The sequence below is a fragment of the Parasteatoda tepidariorum genome, chromosome 9, assembly GCF_043381705.1.
Source record: "Parasteatoda tepidariorum isolate YZ-2023 chromosome 9, CAS_Ptep_4.0, whole genome shotgun sequence".
Classification (NCBI taxonomy): domain Eukaryota; kingdom Metazoa; phylum Arthropoda; class Arachnida; order Araneae; family Theridiidae; genus Parasteatoda; species Parasteatoda tepidariorum.
Genome location: NC_092212.1, coordinates 84,903,729 through 84,924,077, shown reverse-complemented (window position 1 = coordinate 84,924,077; position 20,349 = coordinate 84,903,729). Strand labels below are relative to the sequence as shown.

Genomic DNA, 20,349 nt, shown 5'->3' with positions numbered 1-20,349 from the left:
TGTGAGCCTAACTTTAAAACCCAGGATATTCTGAGATAAATTGAATTTTTTGAAAAAAAATTCTTTATTATAAAATGCATGAATAGGAAGAACTAGTTTATTAACTACTAAATTTATTGAGAACAGGAGACAGGAGGGGAAAAAACTCAAAATGAAGTAGAATCAGAAATGTGTCACTTGGTAAAAATAGAAAGCTTCAATCTGCTTCATAAAATATAGTCTGCTCTTAGAAATAATAAATGATCATCTGCTTTTATTTGTTTTGTTTTTTTTACCAAACAGAAAAAATATTAAAAGCAGATGTGATTCACCTAAGGCAAAACTTGTCAATGATATTGCAACTCTGAGGAATCAGAACTAGTTCAATTAAAAAATATTTCTTTTAAAACTACCAAATAAATAATCATAGTAGACGGGAAAAAAACTGTTTTGGTTGTAATAATTAATGTATCATCCGAAATTATAAAATATTGTCATAATAAATGATGGATGGCGAAAATTGATAAACATAAGTAGATAAAAAAATCTAACATGTCAATACTCTCAAGTTTCAAGTTATTTAAGATGAATATCCAACTGACATCACTCCAGAAATGCTTACGAGTAATAGAAGCTTGAGGATGCACTTAATGATGGTTGGTCCGGAAAAAAAAATCAGATTTTTTTTAATCCTAATTTATTCTTGCAACGCAAGTGCAAATTATGGCCAAAATGAAGAAGGAAAATCTCACATTTAATAAATTATCAAATTCCCTGACAATTCCCGTATTTTTTGGTATATTTACATTTTTTCGAATATCATTTAACCTGACAATTCCAGCAGGGGTCTGTCCAGTCATTTTGTGAAAGGTCCTGTTATTGTATAATTGTGAAAAAATTATTCATAATTTGTGAATATAAAATAAAGCGTTAAGTCACATTCTTTCAACCAGGGTCCTGCTTTTGTGAATTTGTGCAAATAGGGTCCTGTTATTGCAAGAAACCTTTTTAAGAAGATTTTAAACTGTAAATAGATACAAGATTCTGCTCAACAATTGCTGCTGCTATTAAATTAGAAATGCAATATGCAAATATTTGGCATTTAGCTTATACTGCTCAACACAGAATATTCATTTTGGATGCATAATAGAAATAAAATCACTCACATTTTTAAAAATTTCAATTGACAAATTTAAAATAACACAACTTAGTAATGTATCACTTTTAATGTGTTACGCATTAAGTAAACTTAACCCATCCTTAAATTTATAATATTTTATTTTAAAAAAATTGCCAAAAATTAATTTTTATTTACATAATATTCTATTAATTAATTTCACAAATAAATATAAATTGATCAATTATTTATTTATAAATAAAATATGATTTAATATTAATAAAAATGCACACACGATGCTTGTAAAAGTAGAAATATTTTCTTAGAATACATTTGAAATATACAGTTAGGAAAACTTAGTTTATCTCAGACCATCTTTCTTATCCCCTCCCTGGGATAGGGTTTATCCGATAACAAAAAAATTATATAGATAAACAATTTGTGAAGTGTCCGATTAAAAGATAAATTATTTTGCTACCTTGGCAATTGTAAATGTAGCAAACAGGTGGAAAAATCCATCTTCATTGTAGGTATAGTTATAGATCTATACCATGAATGGGATTTCATTAGAAAAAACCACAGTAAGCTAAGCACAATAAACAATACTCTATAGAAAAAATGCATTTTTAACCTTTTATTTTATAATTAAGAATGAATTTATTTGTACAACAAATAAAAGAAATTTATAATGTAACATCCTATTTTGTACCAGTTTAATATTCAAAATCAAAGTCAAAATAAGGAGGATCAAACACGTGAACTCTGACATAACCATCTTCACCACCACTACTATAGCTCTTGCCGTCCGGATGGAAGGCCACACTGTTAATTGGACCGAAATGATCTTTAACCCTAGCAAACTCTTCTTCAAACACTAAGTGAAAGAAACGGGCATCGAATTTGCCTACTCTAGCGGACGTGGTCGTCACATCCATGGCCTCTTGACCACCACCCAACACAACATGATCTCTAATCGGTGAAATAGCAGCAGAATTGACCGGACGTTCCGTCTTGTATACTTTCATCAAATCCATAGTCTTAGTATCAAACAGCTTAGCAGTATGATCTTTAGACGCAGTGATGAACATTGTTTGATCTTTGTAGTACTGAATGTCATTAATAACATCCCTGTGTTCGTGTTTTGAAGCCAACTTCTGCAAGGACTTGATGTCCCATTTGACTAAAGCGCCATTGTCCAGTCCTGTCAGTAAATATTCATCTAAGGGACCCCAAACAGCGCTGGTAACTTTGGGTCCTGGAACTGGAATTGAGAAGATCTGTTGAGAAGGATCCAGACTATCGACGACTTTAATTTCACATTGTTTACCCATTGATTTGTCTGTGGAATACATCAACAACTTTCCGGAGTAGGAGAAACCGCAAGTACGAACCGATGTGTCGGTGTCAATCATCGTCAAACAAGCACCAGTTTCTAGATCCCAGAATCCACATTTAGCATCAGCTGCACCAGTTACAACTTTGGTTGAGTCCCAGTTGACATCGATGCACCAAACTGCTCCGTTATGGCCATCGAAAGTACCCAGTCGCTCACCGTTGATAGAGTACCATACATTCGGTGTTGGATCTTTGGAACAAGAAAACAACAGATCACCTTCTCTGCTGTATTTGATTTGAGTGATGGCTCTTTCGTGGCCATGAAGCATAAGAGGCTTCATTGTAAGTTTAATTTGATTTGAAACAAAACTACCAACGTGACAAATTAATCAACAGTCGTCTCCGTCTGTGTTTTTATTCAGTTCGCAGTTATAGTTACTAACCGTTTGCTGTGGGACTTTCCGCATCTACGTTTTTATTACTTCAACTTTTGTGCAAGTCTTATTAAATTTACTGATTTTTATATATTTATAAATCACAAAATTTTTCTTTAAATAAATTATATGATTTTTATCCATATTGGTATTTTTTCCTTTCATGGAGCTCAGTCCGAAAAATAAAAATTGTTACCTCTAATTCAGGGCTCTAGCTACCTCTACTTTGACTTCTCATTACGTAACCGGCATGTTTATTGTGATTTTGTAACTGAAAAGAATCTGAGAAAATTGGTTAGAATTAAAATAATTTGATATGTCTCTCTTACGTTCGGTTTCCAGAAGCTTAAGTCCAATTACGAGAAATCATTCTCCCGCTTTATATTCTGCATCTAAAGCAGCATACCATCACAAGGTAAATTAAACTTATATGATTTCAAAATGTGAGAGTGAACTAGTACGCAGTAATGCTGAATTTTGAAATTTCCGCAAATTATCTAAATCATCTATCAATAACTTTTTTTTATGAATGAACTGAAACAATGAGTTCCGACTACATTCGTCATGGCGCCTAATAAATATTTAACTTGCAATAATTTTTTTTTTTAAAAAATCTCGACCAACCTCAAACCTCTTCATGTTTCTGATTTTTTTTAAATTACAAGTTTAAAATCTAATTTGATGGTTGCAGTTGATGCACCAGATCGTGATATCGAAATATACCCTTTAAAAAATATGCAGAGGTTTACCTGTTGGTCACTACCAATTATGATTTGATTGGGGATATTTTCCTATCATGATTTGGCTTGCCAAATACAATCCCAAGGTGTCAAATTGATTTCAAGCTTGAATTTTAAAATCATGTAGAGGCCTGCTAGGGGGCAGCTACGAGTTATATCCTTTAAGTTGGTCCTCTTCTGTGATGTTTATTTTTTAATTTATTGGCTAGGATTTGGTGATTATCCTGGTAAAATCCTAGTATATTTGCAAAATATTGCCAACTCCGCATTGACGTTTGTCGCCAAGAAAATTAAATGAAAATGGCGAATATATGATGACCAAATATATAGCGGGCAATGGTACTTAACTTTTTGAAAATATTGGTGTAGAGTGGCACTAAGAGAGCAAAACTTAAAATCAACTATTAAAAAAAAATTACACAGGTAGATGGCATGTCAAAATATTACCAGACTATTATTTTACTAGCCTAACATGTTTTGATGTGTCTCTATTATAAGTTTTATAAAAAAATATTGCAATATATAAACATAAAGCCATTTAATGGCACCAAACAGACATAAAAAAGAATAAAATAATTAATACATTGAAGTTACTCACTTTCCTTTAAATTCTTGCATTTTCAATAATTACACCGCACAGCTATAAAAAATTGACTACACAATTAATGTAATTTCGCTGATATACGCCTCAACCATTAAGTTTGACTTCATCAGAAATTCTGCAGCATAGCATACGTCACACAAAATTTTACTGCTTGATTGTCTGGGAAGTTAACACATCCTTTTCAAATAATAAGTTATATACAAGGTAAATGATTAGACGTTTAATAATCGTTAAGATAATTGGTATTTTCCACAAGCCAAATTTTATAGGAATACTTAAGATTTCATTATAGAAAAATATTGGATTTTGTGAAAGAATTGTTTTTAAAGTTTAGAATTATGAAGGTACATTTAAGTAACTTTGGATCGTGTTTTGAGTATAGATATTTGTGATTAGTCCTTTATAATTCCTTTTTAGATTGACCTTATGTTATACTGTATCCTTGTACATAGCTGCCTACTCTACTGTATTTTTCCAGTTTCACTTGATCTATTGGTTTAATTAAAATTCTCCTGGTTTAGAAAATTCCCTAAAATTAAGTAAATTTCCTAAAAAAATCCCTATTAAAATAGAATTTTTTTACAGATAATTGCTTGCTTGAATATTTAAATTATTACTAATGCATAATGAAGCAAACCTCATTTATAGAAATCAGTTCAATACTTTTATTGTTATGAAATGTTTAGTTTATTTTTATTAAGAACTCTCTTTTAAAATTTATTTTTAAAAAATCTTTTAAGTGTTTTTGATGAATTAAATGCCTTTAATTCAAAATTATGAGTATATGTAATACATAACATTTCAAGTATGTTTAATGTCAATTATAACTGGAAAAATATTACAGTTTTTCTATTTTGATGACTATGAAAGCTTCCTATGTTTGAAATATTTAGTACATTATGCAGCAATTATCATGAAATTTATATTATTTTGTGAAATCTACTGGATATTTTCTTATCCATGTTAGCAACTATGTTTATAACACATATTCTTATTTTTCGAGTGAAATAAAAAATTTTAAGGTGAGGATTTCTATCTTATAATCTGTTGCAGAATAAAACATCGCGGAAGGGGACCAACTCAAAAGGTATATCTTATAGCTACCCCTGTGCCAAGCACTTCATGTCTTTAAAAAATTTATTTGCAAATTCAAAATCCTTTTGGCACTTTGGCAATTATAGCTGGCTAAACAGATCATGATTTGGAAATATCCCTTTTTTAAAATTTCTCTGTGTGCGCTATGAAATTTTATTTTTCCATGTATTCTGAATAAGATTTTAATGTAGGTTGTTGATCATTATGAAAATCCCAGAAATGTTGGATCCTTGGACAAAGACGATAAACAAGTTGGGACAGGTTTAGTTGGTGCTCCTGCCTGTGGTGATGTTATGAAGTTGCAGGTAATATTTTAGACTTCTCTCAAACTTTTAGTATAGATTTCTAATACAGGGAAACCTGCATAAGTTGACCACTTGCGGTGCATTGTCCCAGTGGTCAACCTAAACAGGTAATCATCTTTTAAAGGGGATGAGACATTGTATTTTGTTTGTCATTTTTTATATTGTGTTATTCTTACATATATCATAATATTCATATATTTCCTATTATGCACCTATCAATACATATATAAAAGTAATGAATTCTTTTTTATGAGATTTTGAAATTCTAGTTAGCAAATTCTATATCTTAAATGTTATCTACAAGAATAATTACAATTTTTTATATAAATTTAATATCAAATGGATAAGCTTAAGAACACCAATATGGATATTTTGTTAGTAATGCATGTCAGTTTATTATAAATAATTTTTTAAATTATCAATACAAAAGAAGCATGTATGCAAGTAGAAAACTTAACATTTTAAAATCTGGGGCAACTCAACTTAATCGTAACCGTAACAGTTATGATCAAGAATTTGAACTCTCACTTTTCATTCGCCAGAACAATCGAAACTGTCTCTGTTGTACGATGCTCTGTGCTGATTTATATTCGCCTTTATACTTTAATATTTTTTATATTAATAAATCAAAATAATATAAATTCTAATGATTAGTCTCCTGAACATTAACCAATCACGACAAATCTATTAAACTTACAAACCTATAAAATCGACCTTTTTTTTTTAAAGAAGGCTCTAAAACTAAACTATTAAATTTATTTTACTGAAAATTTTGATGCATTTTTTATATGTTGAATTCATATAGATTAAATATGAAGCTTATCTATGTTGTTATATTGTTTTCTTATAGTATTGCATTCAAAAGAACATGTTTTGATGTGCCCACTTAACCTCGAAGTGGGGATAGTCTAAAATTATATATTTCATTAATAAGCATGTTTGAATATTGTTTTAGAAATAAAAATGTTCAATAAAATTTATTTTTATTATATTTTAAAAAACAAAGCTAATGCTGAGAAAAATATTTGATATTATTACATTTGAAAGTTGGTGTTCATTTCTATTAAAATTAGGTTTTACTTGGGATGCAGTATATTTTGTTGAACTGAACGTAAATCTGTGATTAAGGTTTTGTTCTAGTCAACTTGTAAAGGGTTTCAAATAGCATTCAATAATGCCCCTCCACAAATTACACTTATTTCAGAGGTCAACATATAGACTGGTAATCAAGGTTTTGTTCCCATTTATCATGTTGAATAAATTCAGTTTTCAATAATCAAGGTCACTGCATAGAAGCAAGACTTAAAGTTTCCAGTGCATATATTCTCCCCCCCCCCTTCATTAGATTTGAAGCTTCTCACTCTTATCTTGATACATCTTTGAGCTGATACTTAAAGCTCATAAATGCCTTCAAATACTACTTGCGTTGAATAAATGTCAAGAGGGTACTAAATTCAAAATTTTTGATGGTTTTCCATTAATGGACCAACATAATGTTGAGGATAACCATCACCCCAATGTAGGAACTCAGACTGATTTATGATGGTCCAACATAAGAATAGCAACTTGTTTTGATGGCTTGTTTATGTTCAACCATCAGAAATTCCCTCCTAGCTTCTTAGAAATCAAATGTTGAAATAATAATGANATTAATTAAATTTCACATATGAATATAGGTTTTTGACATTTTCGACATTTTTGACAGTGAGGTTTTTGACGTGACGGTTTAAACCATGGTTTAAACTGTCAAAAACTGTCACATGTCAAAAACCTGCCAACCCTGTTACAAACCTATAAAATCAAGCTTTTTTTTAAAGTCTTAACTATTAAGTTTATTTTACTGAAAATTTTAATGCATTTTTTATATGTTGAATTCATATAGATTAAATATGAAGCTTATCTATATTGTTTTCTTATAGTATTGCATTCAAAAGAACATGTTTTGATGTGCTCACTTAACCTCAAAGTGGGAATAGTCTAAAATTAGTATATATTTCATTAATAAGCATGTTTGAATATTGTTTTAGAAATAAAAATGCTCAATAAAATGTATTTTTATTATATTTTAAAAACAAAGCTAATGCTGAGAAAAATATTTGATATTATTACATTTGAAAGTTGGTGTTCATTTCTATTAAAATTAGGTTTTACTTGGGATGCAGTATATTTTGTTGAACTGAACGTAAATCTGTGATTAAGGTTTTGTTCTAGTCAACTTGTAAAGGGTTTCAAATAGCATTCAATAATGCCCCTCCACAAATTACACTTATTTCAGAGGTCAACATATAGACTGGTAATCAAGGTTTTGTTCCCATTTATCATGTTGAATAAATTCAGTTTTCAATAATCAAGGTCACTGCATAGAAGCAAGACTTAAAGTTTCCAGTGCATATATCCCCCCCCCCCCCCATTAGATTTGAAGCTTCTCACTCTTATCTTGATGCATCTTTGAGCTGATACTTCAACCTCATAAATGCCTTCAAATACTACTTGCGTTGAATAAATGTCAAGAGGGTACTGAATTCAAAATTTTTGATGGTTTTCCCTTAATACACCAACATAATGTTGATGATAACCATCACTAATTATATATTGAACCATTATATTTTTTTACAGTAGCCAACGAATGTAACCATCACCCCAATGTAGGAACTCGGAACGATTTATGATGGTCCAACATAAGAATAGCAACTTGTTTTAATGGCTTGTTTATGTTGAACCATCAGAAATTCCCTCATATTTTCTTAGAAATCAAATGTTGGAACGATCATCAACCACCCTCGTCCTAATGTACGGTTTCGGATTGAATTATGATGGTCCAACATAAATATATATATATGTGTGTGTATATATATATACACATATATTGTTTTGATGATATATTCCTGTGAACCAACGAGAAATTCCATTAAACCATCAGGGATCATCATGGATTCTTGGTCCCTGAGAATCAATCTTTTCGATGGTTTACCATCGTCAAATTTAAGTAGCATCTTTCATAATAGGGTGATGGAAGTTTGTTGCATATCAAAAGCCATGAGTGTATAATGGAAAATTTTGGATGATGGTGACCATCAATTGTTGTTAGACCATCATGAACGCACTGAAACCAACATGTACCATCAAAAATTTTAACTTGGGGAATGGTGTACTCCAGTGATTTTTGGTTGAAATCCCATATTTTTTCCATCAATTTTATGCTTTTTTTGTCATTAATTTTTTTGTTTATTTTAAACAATTTTTTATCATTGTATGCACCTTTAAAAATTTGAAAAGTGGTACTAATATTGAAAGGTTAATTGTTGTATTTTATTATGTCTGAAACCACTAGAATATTTTAATAGTTTTAAGCAAAAATATCTAGATTCTTTGAATTTGAATTTTTTATTCTAGAGAGCAGTACAAGAAAGCACTGGCTACTTTATTACATTTTTAAATAAGTTTTTAATTTTTTCCATCTGTGTTCAAGTCTTAAATTTTTTCTGCAATTTTTTTTTTTTTTTACTCAAGTTGGTTAAAAATTTAAATGATTAAAACTAATCAATTTCAATTAAGCAATAGCTACCTAAAACCCTTGCAAATTGGGTTTTTTCTTTTAAAAAAATTACAAATTTTAATGAATTTTGAGAATTTTTTTTCTTCAGTTTAATTGGAAAATTATTATTATTTTTAAATTTGGTAAAATATTGTCATAAATAAGATGTTTCAAATTGATATTGAGAGTTTTTTATTTTGTATTGTTTTTAGATAAAAGTTGACGAAAATGGAAAGATTGTTGATGCCAAATTCAAGACCTTTGGTTGTGGTGCTGCTATTGCATCAAGCTCCCTTGCTACTGAATGGGTGAAAGGAAAAAATGTAAGTTTATGACTTATGTACAACATTTTTCCTAAATGGTTCCGTTGTCGGTATACTTTCTTTAATAAATATTTCTTTTGTTTATTTTTTCTTATATATCACTTGAGCTTTCTTAGATTCAAAATCATTTTAATCTATTTTGAAAATAAAAATAAAAGTTGCTGGAGTGACAAAGTGTTATCCATTCATATTTTTGATTTCATATTTTTTTTAAAAAATAATAATATATTATGTTAAAATATATTAATAAATAAAAAAAATTCTGAATTATGTTTTTAAAAACAAAAAAAGTATTACAAATTACTGTTTATTCATTTGTACCACTTTTTTGAAATATTTGCTTTGCATTCAATCAGTTTTAAGATTTACATATATCCTCTGTAGCAGAAGTTTTTCGAGCTATCTGCAACTAAACTGTCTAGCACAAATATCTTTCTGCAAAATAATTTTAATTATAACAAATATATATGTTACTAATTTAAAATGACAAATAGGCTGTGTTTACAAAAAAAAAACTGTATAAATTTTTTTTTAATTAAACATGTAATAATTTTTAATTTTGATATTATGGATGATATTCTCTCATTTTGTTGGGGGGATGCACAAATTATTTGTGCGTTTTTTGAAAATCTTGAAATCTGTAGTAGTAATAGCCAAAAAAAGATCGCCGATGAAATCACGCAAATCAGACTCCTCAAACGCCTGTTTTGTTTCAATTTAATCGGTTGTTGTAATAAAAAATATCGGATTTAAAAACTATGGAGAAATCAATAGCAATAACAGCCAAAAATTCGAAAGAATTATAGCCTTAAAAAGTAAATACTCAAATGCAAGGTTCGAATTTTCCATATTGTGTGAAATATATCGTGATGTTTAAAAGCCATGTGAAAATCAATAACTGCAGAAAATATAATCAAAACATTACGCCCATTTACAATACTATAGGCGTAAATTGAGCGTGCCAAAAAGTGATTATTTAAATGCACAATTCAAATATTATGTGTAAATAATTGTCGAAAAGAAAAGTGAAATTGTTCTTTTTGCAAGAACTCAATAGCATTCTACGACAATGTCACCGTGGTTCTACCGCGGGGCATATATTATTTCTGTTAATTAGCATAAGCACTTGAAGGCAGTGATTATTATCCATACAAACTATACAATTTTGACTTAAAACCTATTGTATTATTCCATTATAGGAATGGTTTTATTTTGTGCTTTTTTTTATTTGATGCTTAAAAATTCTTTTAGTTGCTTAAAAGCAAAGATACTTATCAAAAATCTAAAAACAGACAACTGTATTCGATTTAACGTCCTTTCAAAAACTGCTGATTGTTTACTTCTATCAGAAGAAATTAATAGAGAAGTCTAAATAACACATCAGTGGTTGCTACTCCACAGGGAAAACCTAGAAAATATGGGGAATTTAAAAATCACCTAAAATGCAGGGAATTTTTTGTTTCTTTGTGAAACAGGAAGAATACAGAAAATTTTGTTTCTTATTTTAGTCTTTAAAAAAGGGTGACCACTTAAGGCGTAATCTATGGGATGTTTAAGGATGATATTTCAGCTATACTAAATTATTTCATTTACTATAGCATTATTTTAGTACCTATGGTAGGCTGTTCCTTTTTCTTTCTTTGAGTTTTTCCAGCAATTAAAAATGATAAATATAGTTTTGCCCAATATAGCTCACAAAAGAACACAATAATTGTTGTGTTTCCGCTTAATTTGTGTATAATATGTACAGGGAAAAAATAGTTTTTTTTCTTCCAGATTTGAGTGGTAACCTTGCACATGCTTTTTATCTCAAATTCCATTTTGGTTAACAGCCTTGCATTTTACATGTATCGTAATATAGCATTAAAAAGAGTAAATATCCATAATGAGTTTATTTGTGCAAATTAAATAAAGAAGATTAAAAGCATATTTGAAATTTTCATCCTCTGTCATTACCCTTTCTACAGTTGAATTCGGTTGAGAGAAGAGAAGCCTCTTAACCAGGGTTGGGGTTTTGGACATGGCACAAGGGTTTTACTGTCTTAAACTGACTCAAACTGTTTTAAAATCTCTTAAAGTGTCCAAAATCTTGAACATTTTTTAAAGGTAAAAATTCTATATGTGTGTAACCATTGTTCACATAATAATTACATGTATTAATAAATATTTGATCTTTTACTTTAGTTTACTTTTACTTTTTTACTTTAAATTATTAAAGTAAAATAATATAATAGAAAAAGATTAATAACTATTGAAGCTGCACTGATAACAGAGGTGAATACCTTATCCTTTAAATATGTTTTTGCATAAGGATAAATTATGCAATAGTAAAGATAATAATAAACTTTTTCAATATCTTCATTTTGTTCCTTTTTCAAAAATTAACCTTTTATTTTTCACAATATTTTTTTAAAATTTTGACATAATTTGAACAAAAAGATCTTGGAGAATTTGAACAAAAGGATTTTGGACAGGACGTTTTAAACCGTGTATTAATCCATTCTGTCCTAAACCTTGCCCACTCTGCTCTTAACAAGCTGTTATCAGGTAAACTAATTTAAATCTGTTTTTACTTAAACTCTTGTTAAACTTAAAGCGCATGACATTTATATTAATTAATAATTGTCGCGTAATAATCAACAACTTCTAGAAAAATTTATGCAATTTTATCTTATTTTGTATAAAGTTTGTAATTATCTTTGCTGTAATTTCCCTGATATTATAATGTTAGGTTTTTGAAATCTATTACATGTATATTTCAGATAGATTCTACACATATTGAAATAAATTTGTTTAAATAAAACAATATTAAAAATAATCTAAATAATTTAATATAGGGTAAATTGATACATCAGATGTTGTAGATTTTAGAATGAAATAAAACTAGAGTACTTTTTAATTATTAAATATTGTATATGGTGATTAAAAATTGATTGAATTAAGGTAGAAAAATGTATTGCACAAGATTTATTATCCAAACACAAATTTCTAATAAATATTGAAAAATGAACGGTAAAATAACATTGAACATTAACTTCATAAACTCAAATTGGAAAAGCGCATGATGCAGCTATAACCAAATTTGTATTTATTAAATTATAAAAACACAAAATTACTTAATATTAAAATAAAATATAACATAATAAATTATATATTAGTCCCCCGAAGAAATGCTGCTCTGCAAACACACAATTATATATTTTTTTATATTATATTTTATTTTAATATTAAGTAATTTTGTGTTTTTATAAGAAGATTTATTATTTATGATGTAAAATAATTTATATTTATTTATCGATTAAAATATAGGTAAATGATGCTCTCGGGATCAAAAATTCAGATATTGCTAAGGAATTATGCTTACCTCCTGTGAAACTTCACTGCTCCAGTAAGTTCATTATTATTATTTATTAGTTTATTTTTTTTACTTGCTTTAATATAAGTACCTTTGTTCTAATTTTTATACTTATGTTATATAGGTTCTATTACATATTTCCAATATATTTTTGGCAGAGAGACTATTTCTAATTTTTAAACATTATTTTCACATCAAAGATAGTGTTTGAGTGCTTTTTCATCAAACAATATCGAATAAAGCAGAAAAATTACATAACATATTGTTTGATTTTTCAAATAGACATTTTTTCATTTTCCTTTCTTAGATTGATGAACTAGGAAAAACAATATTACTACCAATCCTAATGAATTGTGAATTTCGATAAATAATCAACATTAACACTCTTTAAAAAGAATTTGTGAAAGTAGAAGAAATTTAAAAGTTTTTTTTTTTTTTTAAATGATGCCATACTAATAATTGTTGGAGTTATATAATGGTAAACCTTTACTAGGATTATTTTCAAATATAGTTATCAGATGGGAAAAAAACTGTAGATAATATATTTCTTAATCATATTATATGCTATTATCATATTGTATGTCAAACTTAACAGTAAATTTAAAGCATGGCTGCCAGCTCAACTAGATTTTCCAGTAGACTACTGGATTTTGCAAGTTTCTCCTGGTCTACTGGTTGAATACAAATTCTCCAGGTTTTTGTAAATTTTAGAAAATTCCCTAAAATTTTAAAAGTTTCTGTAAAAAATTCATATTGAAATAGAATTTTTGTGCAGATTATTGCTTTCTTGAACATTTAAATCAGTGTCACTAATACATAATAAAGCAAGTCACATTTATAAAATTCAATTAACTATCTTTGATGGATTAAATACCTATTACTATTCAAAATTATGAATAAACATAATGAATAACATTTTAAAATAATTTAATGTGAAATCATAACTGGAAAATATTGCAGTTTTTCTATTTTGATGACTATAAAAATCCCTAAAATTCGCTATGTGTGAAATATTTAATATATTTTTTTCCAGCAATTAAAATTTGTGTTATCTTGTAAAATCTACTGGATTTTTTCCTGTTTGTGTTGGCGATAATGTTAAAGCATAATTTTATGNATATTTCAAAAAACATAAACTTGTCTTCATTTTGTTCCTTGTTTAAAAATTATCCTTTTATTTTTCACAATATTGTTTTAAAATTTTGACATAATTTGAACAAAAAGATCTTGGAGCATTTGAACAAAAGGGTTTTGGACAGGACGGTTTAAACCGTGCATTAATCCATTCTGTCCTAAACCTTGCCCACTCTGCTCTTACAAGCTGTTATCACGTAAACTAATTTAAATCTGTTTTCACTTAAACTCTTGTTAAACTTAAAGCTCATAATTAAATAATTGTCACAGAGCAATCAATAACTTCCAGAAAAATTTATGCAATTTTATCTTATTTTGTATAAAGTTTGTAATTATCTTTGTAATTTCCTTGATATCATAATGTTAGATTTTTAAAATCTATTGCAAGTATAATTCTGATAGATTTTACACATATTGAAGTAAATTTGTTTAAATAAAACAATATTAAAAATAATCTAAATAATTTAATGTAGGGTAAATTGATACATCAGATGTTGTAGATTTTAGAATAAAATAAAACTAGTGTACTTTTTAATTATTAAATATTGTGTATGGTGATTAAAAATTGATTGAATTAAGGTAGGAAAATGTATTGCACAAGATTTATTATTTATGATGTAAAATAATTTATATTTATTTATCTATTAAAATATAGGTAAATGATGCTCTCGGGATCAAAAATTCAGATATTGCTAAAGAATTATGCTTACCTCCTGTGAAACTTCACTGCTCCAGTAAGTTCATTATTCTTACTTATTTGTTTATTTTTTACCTGCTTTAATATAAGTACCTTTGTTCTAATTTTTATACTTATGTTATATAGGTTCTATTACATATTTCCAATATATTTTTGGCAGAGAGACTATTTCTAATTTTTAAACATTATTTTCACATCAAAGATAGTGTTTGAGTGCTTTTTCATCAAACAATATCGAATAAAGCAGAAAAATTACATAACATATTGTTTGATTTTTCAAATAGACATTTTTTCATTTTCCTTTCTTAGATTGATGAACTAGGAAAAACAATATTACTACCAATCCTAATGAATTGTGAATTTCGATAAATAATCAACATTAACACTCTTTAAAAAGAATTTGTGAAAGTAGAAGAAATTTAAAAGTTTTTTTTTTTTTTGAAATGATGCCATACTAATAATTGTTGGAGTTATATAATGGTAAACCTTTACTAGGATTATTTTCAAATATAGTTATCAGATGGGAAAAAAACTGTAGATAATATATTTCTTAATCATATTATATGCTATTATCATATTGTATGTCAAACTTAACAGTAAATTTAAAGCATGGCTGCCAGCTCAACTAGATTTTCCAGTAGACTACTGGATTTTGCAAGTTTCTCCTGGTCTACTGGTTGAATACAAATTCTCCAGGTTTTTGTAAATTTTAGAAAATTCCCTAAAATTTTAAAAGTTTCTGTAAAAAATTCATATTGAAATAGAATTTTTGTGCAGATTATTGCTTTCTTGAACATTTAAATCAGTGTCACTAATACATAATAAAGCAAGTCACATTTATAAAATTCAATTAACTATCTTTGATGGATTAAATACCTATTACTATTCAAAATTATGAATAAACATAATGAATAACATTTTAAAATAATTTAATGTGAAATCATAACTGGAAAATATTGCAGTTTTTCTATTTTGATGACTATAAAAATCCCTAAAATTCGCTATGTGTGAAATATTTAATATATTTTTTTCCAGCAATTAAAATTTGTGTTATCTTGTAAAATCTACTGGATTTTTTCCTGTTTGTGTTGGCGATAATGTTAAAGCATAATTTTATGCTTCGTACATATTCAAATATTGTGTGTAGTTATGTTATTTATTTTATAAAGGTTTTATGTGCTCAAAAAGTAACAGAAACTTAAAAGCTCAATATATATAAGATATATTTAATAGCAAATACGGGGGAAAATATTGGTACAATTTTATAGAATTTTATAGAATACTCATTTGATATTGTATCACAGATGCTGTTGTATTATGGATTGAAAAAACAAGCATGCTTTTTAATTTATTTATTTTTTTGGACCTAGTATTATTATACAAAATTGTCTCAGTCTTGTCTGTATTGTGACATGAAACAAAAAAAAAGTGACTTTAGACACCTAACTAAATAAATTCTTTAATTGTAAAAATTCATTTATATCCTTTAATTTTTATTAATTCTGAAAAAACCTTGATGTTATGTATAGTCTGTTGTTGTTAAGTATAGTCTGTTGTTGTTATTGTTTCAAAGATGAAAGATTATTTCTGTTTAATGCATTGGTAAACAAGACATTAATTGTATGCTTAATTCAACTAAGTCTTTTAGGAATAAGGCTAGTATCTTTTTAAGAAAATTTTCTTATGTTGTTCTACATCGACAAAATTCTGAGATAAATATGTTATAAAAATAATATAATTATTTTGAAATAAATCTCATGCTTATGATTAAGTAATTTAGATTTTTTTTTTTTTTTACTTTTTAAAAAATAAATAAATAAAAAGAATCAATAAAATAGTTATTAATTTTGAGAATAATATTATTTAATAATAATTTTTCTGTAGTACCTACTTAACTATTAGTTTTTAAAGCTTAAAAGGCATCGTTTTCATGCATTAAAAACTAAAATTTGTATTCTTCCCAATTCTTAAGAAAATTTATAAAAAAATAAAATGTGCTCTGCTTGAGTAAATTTGATAACCAGCTTATCAAACAGTGTTTAAAATTTAAACTTTAAATTATCTCGAAATGGGTAAATCATTCATTCATTCATTCATTCTGGGTAAATTTTAATGAAAATCTAACCTAAAACAGCAACTATAGCAATTTTAGGAACAACAGTTATAACTTGTTACCTTAATTGTCATCCTGAAAAAAAATCATTTTTGAGTATCATTATAATTTTTTTTTTAAGTAAAAATCCATTTCTTTTTCTTCTTTTTTTTCCATTTTAATTGGTTACTTACTGCTAAATTTAAAATATGATTAATAATTTTTTGTTTCAAAAGTGAAGTTAACTACGCCGCCGATATGCATCTTGTGAAATCTTTGATTTATTCAATAATTTCTTTGAATTAATTTGTTGACATTCAACTAATATTGCAGTAAATAAACTAGTTTTTCCCCTCATGAAATTACGCATAACTTTTTAGCTCATTTTTTTTTACTGTTAGATTTTGTAGTGTGTTCTTAAATATATTTCAAGAATTAGTTTGTTTTGTTATTTATTTATTTAATAATAATTAGGAGCATAGTTTGTCTATGCTAAGAATTTCCCTTGCCATTTGTCTGGAGTGGTGGCAGTTACTATGGTTACGAAGTTTAAATATTTCAAATAGGGATGTTGGGTTATTATTTAAGATAGGCTTTGACTCGGGTCAGCGAGAGATACGGAATCAGGGGAGAAAAAAGCTCCCCTCGTTGAAATGCCCAATTTCCTGTTTTCATACCAACAAATGACCTTAGACTTCGTGTGGAGGGAGTTCTTTCATTAGACAAACTATTCAAAAAAAGCTTAATTTATTGGAACTAGTACTAATAGCACCATCTTCAAAAATTCAAATATGTCTGACACTATCAGACGAAGACAATTATTGTAAGAACTAAGCTTAATCTAACATGTATACAGCATAATTAGAATATATATAGATAATAATTATACACGAAAATGTGTTGCTGAAGATTTAAAATAAATTAATACGATCCTATGCAGTATATAAATAATTAAGAAATTATATTTTAAATTTTTCTTGGCATTTATTTTATTTTTTAAAAAAAATTACATAATTAAAATCAATTATTTCTAAATTTCAAGTCTTCATTTTCTTATATATCTGGGTATTGTTAAACAAACTTTGTTAAGGACAAATTGTAATTGAGTAAGTTTTTGATTTTTATTGTTTGTCTTCTAATTAGATTTCAGGCATGTTTTTTTTTTTTTAAATCTACAACGAAAAAAAATCTTCAGGTATTGTGATAATGATGAATAATAATCTGCAAATGCTCTGGTATTCTGCATTTCCCGCTACAATGTTAGAGGATTCCTGTTGCCAGGGAAGCCAGTTTATAATATGAAATGGAAAATAACTTAATAGCTTTTTGCTTTTATGTAAAATTTACTAAGATAATGTCTGCCAGTAGCAATGATTTAGAAAATTGGGTACCTAAGTACACAATCAACAAAGATTTTAGTAAAATACAAGATGTGAAAAACCTTTTATACTAAAACATTTTCATAAAACATATTGCCCCCGTGGCGACTTGGCAACGTTGTCACCGAGCATTAAAAAATTCTTGCAAAAAGTTTTTTTATTTGGGGAGCAAAGAGGTTTGAGATTTCTTATCTGCAGAATTTCTTGTCATATTTTTCCCCCTTTCTTCAGAATTATATTCAAAAAATGCCTTTCTCGCATATCAGAGGTGGAAAAAAACGTTTGGTTTTTTTGTTTTTTTTTTTATTCCCAACTTTCTTTTGAGAACAAAAAAAATTCGCAATGATTGGCTTTAGCTAAAATTTCAGAGTGATATTATAAAAAGTAATTCCAAATAACAAAAATTTAGAAAAGGTTAACTTTACCAATATTTTTTAAAGTAGGAGAATATTGTCAATAATATTAGAATATTTATTCTTTTATATTTTGATTTTTAAAAAAAAATTCTTACATTTATAATTTTTTTTTAAAAATGTATACTGTTCTGTTCTATACGTGAAAGCTTTTTTTTTTTTTTTTTTTTTTTTTTTTTTTTTTTTTTTTTTTTTTTTTTTTTTTNTTCTGCTACTTTAAATTAGTAACATATATATTTGCTATTACTAAAAATGTCTCTTAGAAAGGTATTAGTACTAGAGAGAATTCTTGCAGATAGCTCGAACAAATTCTGCCACAGGGTTTATTGCTAAACAATCATATTGAACATTTTTAACATCTTCCATTTGATCTTTTTTTCTTTCAATTTTTTAGTGTTCTAGACGGAATATTTTTTTTTCCAGTTTAAAATCCTGACCCAGATCAGGGATCACATATAAATATTTATATAAAAAAGCACAAAAGTAATTTTAAAACTCCAATGTTAAAGTTTATGTTAAAGTCTGTGGATGGTTTACTGAGTGTAAATATACTAATCTTTGAAAACTGATGGCATATCCATCTGCCAATGTTGTGTTTAAAAGGCAAAGTGTGAACAAGTTCTCTATTTTATTTAAAAAAAATATAGAAAATAAAAAAAAAATTATATAAAGATTAGGATATAAGTTTTCACCCAACATCACATTCATTAAAGTTTTCTGTGCTTAAATTGGGCATAAAACATTATAAACGAATAAATAAATTAAACAAGTTACTATCTTTAGAGTGTTATTGCTCATTTTGGCTATTTATTTGTTTCAACATTGAATTACATCTTTATGTTGTTATTTTGTTTTCTACTTAATATCATTCTAAATGTTTAAAAAGTCAACAATGCAGTACTGTCTAAAGGAATAACTCTGTAATATTTTAATAAACTCTTAAAAAATTTTGCAATAATAACATTTACTCTTTAAATTTTGGTCTAAAAATTAATTTTCAGGAAGCCATCAAGCCATCTTTTTTTTTTTTTTTTACCTCATTAGCACCATCTAACATTCAGCTTTATACTGTTAACCATCCATAAAGACGAAAAAGAAATAACACTTATCTAACAATATGTATATTAAAAGATGATACTTAAAAGCAGCTCATTTAAGAGCTGCATGCATTCCTCTCTTTGCTAACCAAATAAATTGTTTTAATCTTGTCATTGCTCTTGGAGAATTAAATAGTAAGTGATCATGGTTTATAAATTAAAAAAAATAAAGAAAAACTCAATTTAAATATGAATGTAATATTTCCTTATACGATAGGTCATTATAGAGCACCCTACAAAGCTCAAAATTAACAATGATCCATTGGCCCCGGACCACTAAAATTTGGCCACCATGAAATAATCATTCATGGTCCTACAGACCAGGAAATGTAATTTAACTTTAAATGAACTGGAACGGAACTTTAATTTAAAATGTATGTGAACCAGTAATATTTTTAACTTATTGTTCCTTCGGGCTAATGACTATATTTTCTTCATTTCTACCCTTGTTCTGTATAATGTATATGAAGCCATTTTCACTTATCAGTTTTGAAAATTTTAATTATTTTAGTGCTTGCTGAAGATGCAATAAAGGCTGCATTGAAAGATTACAAGATAAAGCAAGATGCTAAAGACACCTAAAGTTCCTCTTTTTTTTCTTCAATTATTGATACTGCGTCTTGTATATTTGTAGGAAATATTGTAATATAGTTCATTACATGTTGAATAAATATATATATGTGCTTTAACTTAATCATTTCACTTGTTTCTCAGT

General features: G+C 27.4%; 2 protein-coding genes across 3 annotated transcripts; one reads left to right on the top strand and one right to left on the bottom strand.

The window, feature by feature from the left end:
- Positions 1-1,715: 1,715 nt before the first annotated feature.
- Positions 1,716-3,076, bottom strand: LOC107448528 (eukaryotic translation initiation factor 3 subunit i). Its single transcript, XM_016063769.3, has one exon. It carries the CDS (start codon positions 2,770-2,772, stop codon positions 1,810-1,812), a length of 963 nt encoding a protein of 320 aa, XP_015919255.1. The 5' UTR covers positions 2,773-3,076; the 3' UTR covers positions 1,716-1,809.
- Positions 3,077-3,140: 64 nt separating this feature from the next.
- Positions 3,141-20,323, top strand: LOC122270634 (Iron-sulfur cluster assembly enzyme). Of its 2 annotated transcripts, none has more exons than XM_071185665.1 (5): positions 3,141-3,280; positions 5,496-5,609; positions 9,357-9,467; positions 14,612-14,690; positions 20,146-20,323. In XM_071185665.1, the coding sequence occupies exons 1-5, from the start codon at positions 3,182-3,184 to the stop codon at positions 20,214-20,216; spliced, it is 474 nt and encodes a 157-aa protein (XP_071041766.1). In that variant the 5' UTR covers positions 3,141-3,181; the 3' UTR covers positions 20,217-20,323. The 2 variants fall into 2 exon arrangements, with proteins under 2 accessions (XP_071041766.1, XP_042904778.1); XM_043048844.2 differs by lacking the exon at positions 14,612-14,690 and adding an exon at positions 12,777-12,855.
- The last annotated feature ends 26 nt before the right edge of the window (positions 20,324-20,349 follow it).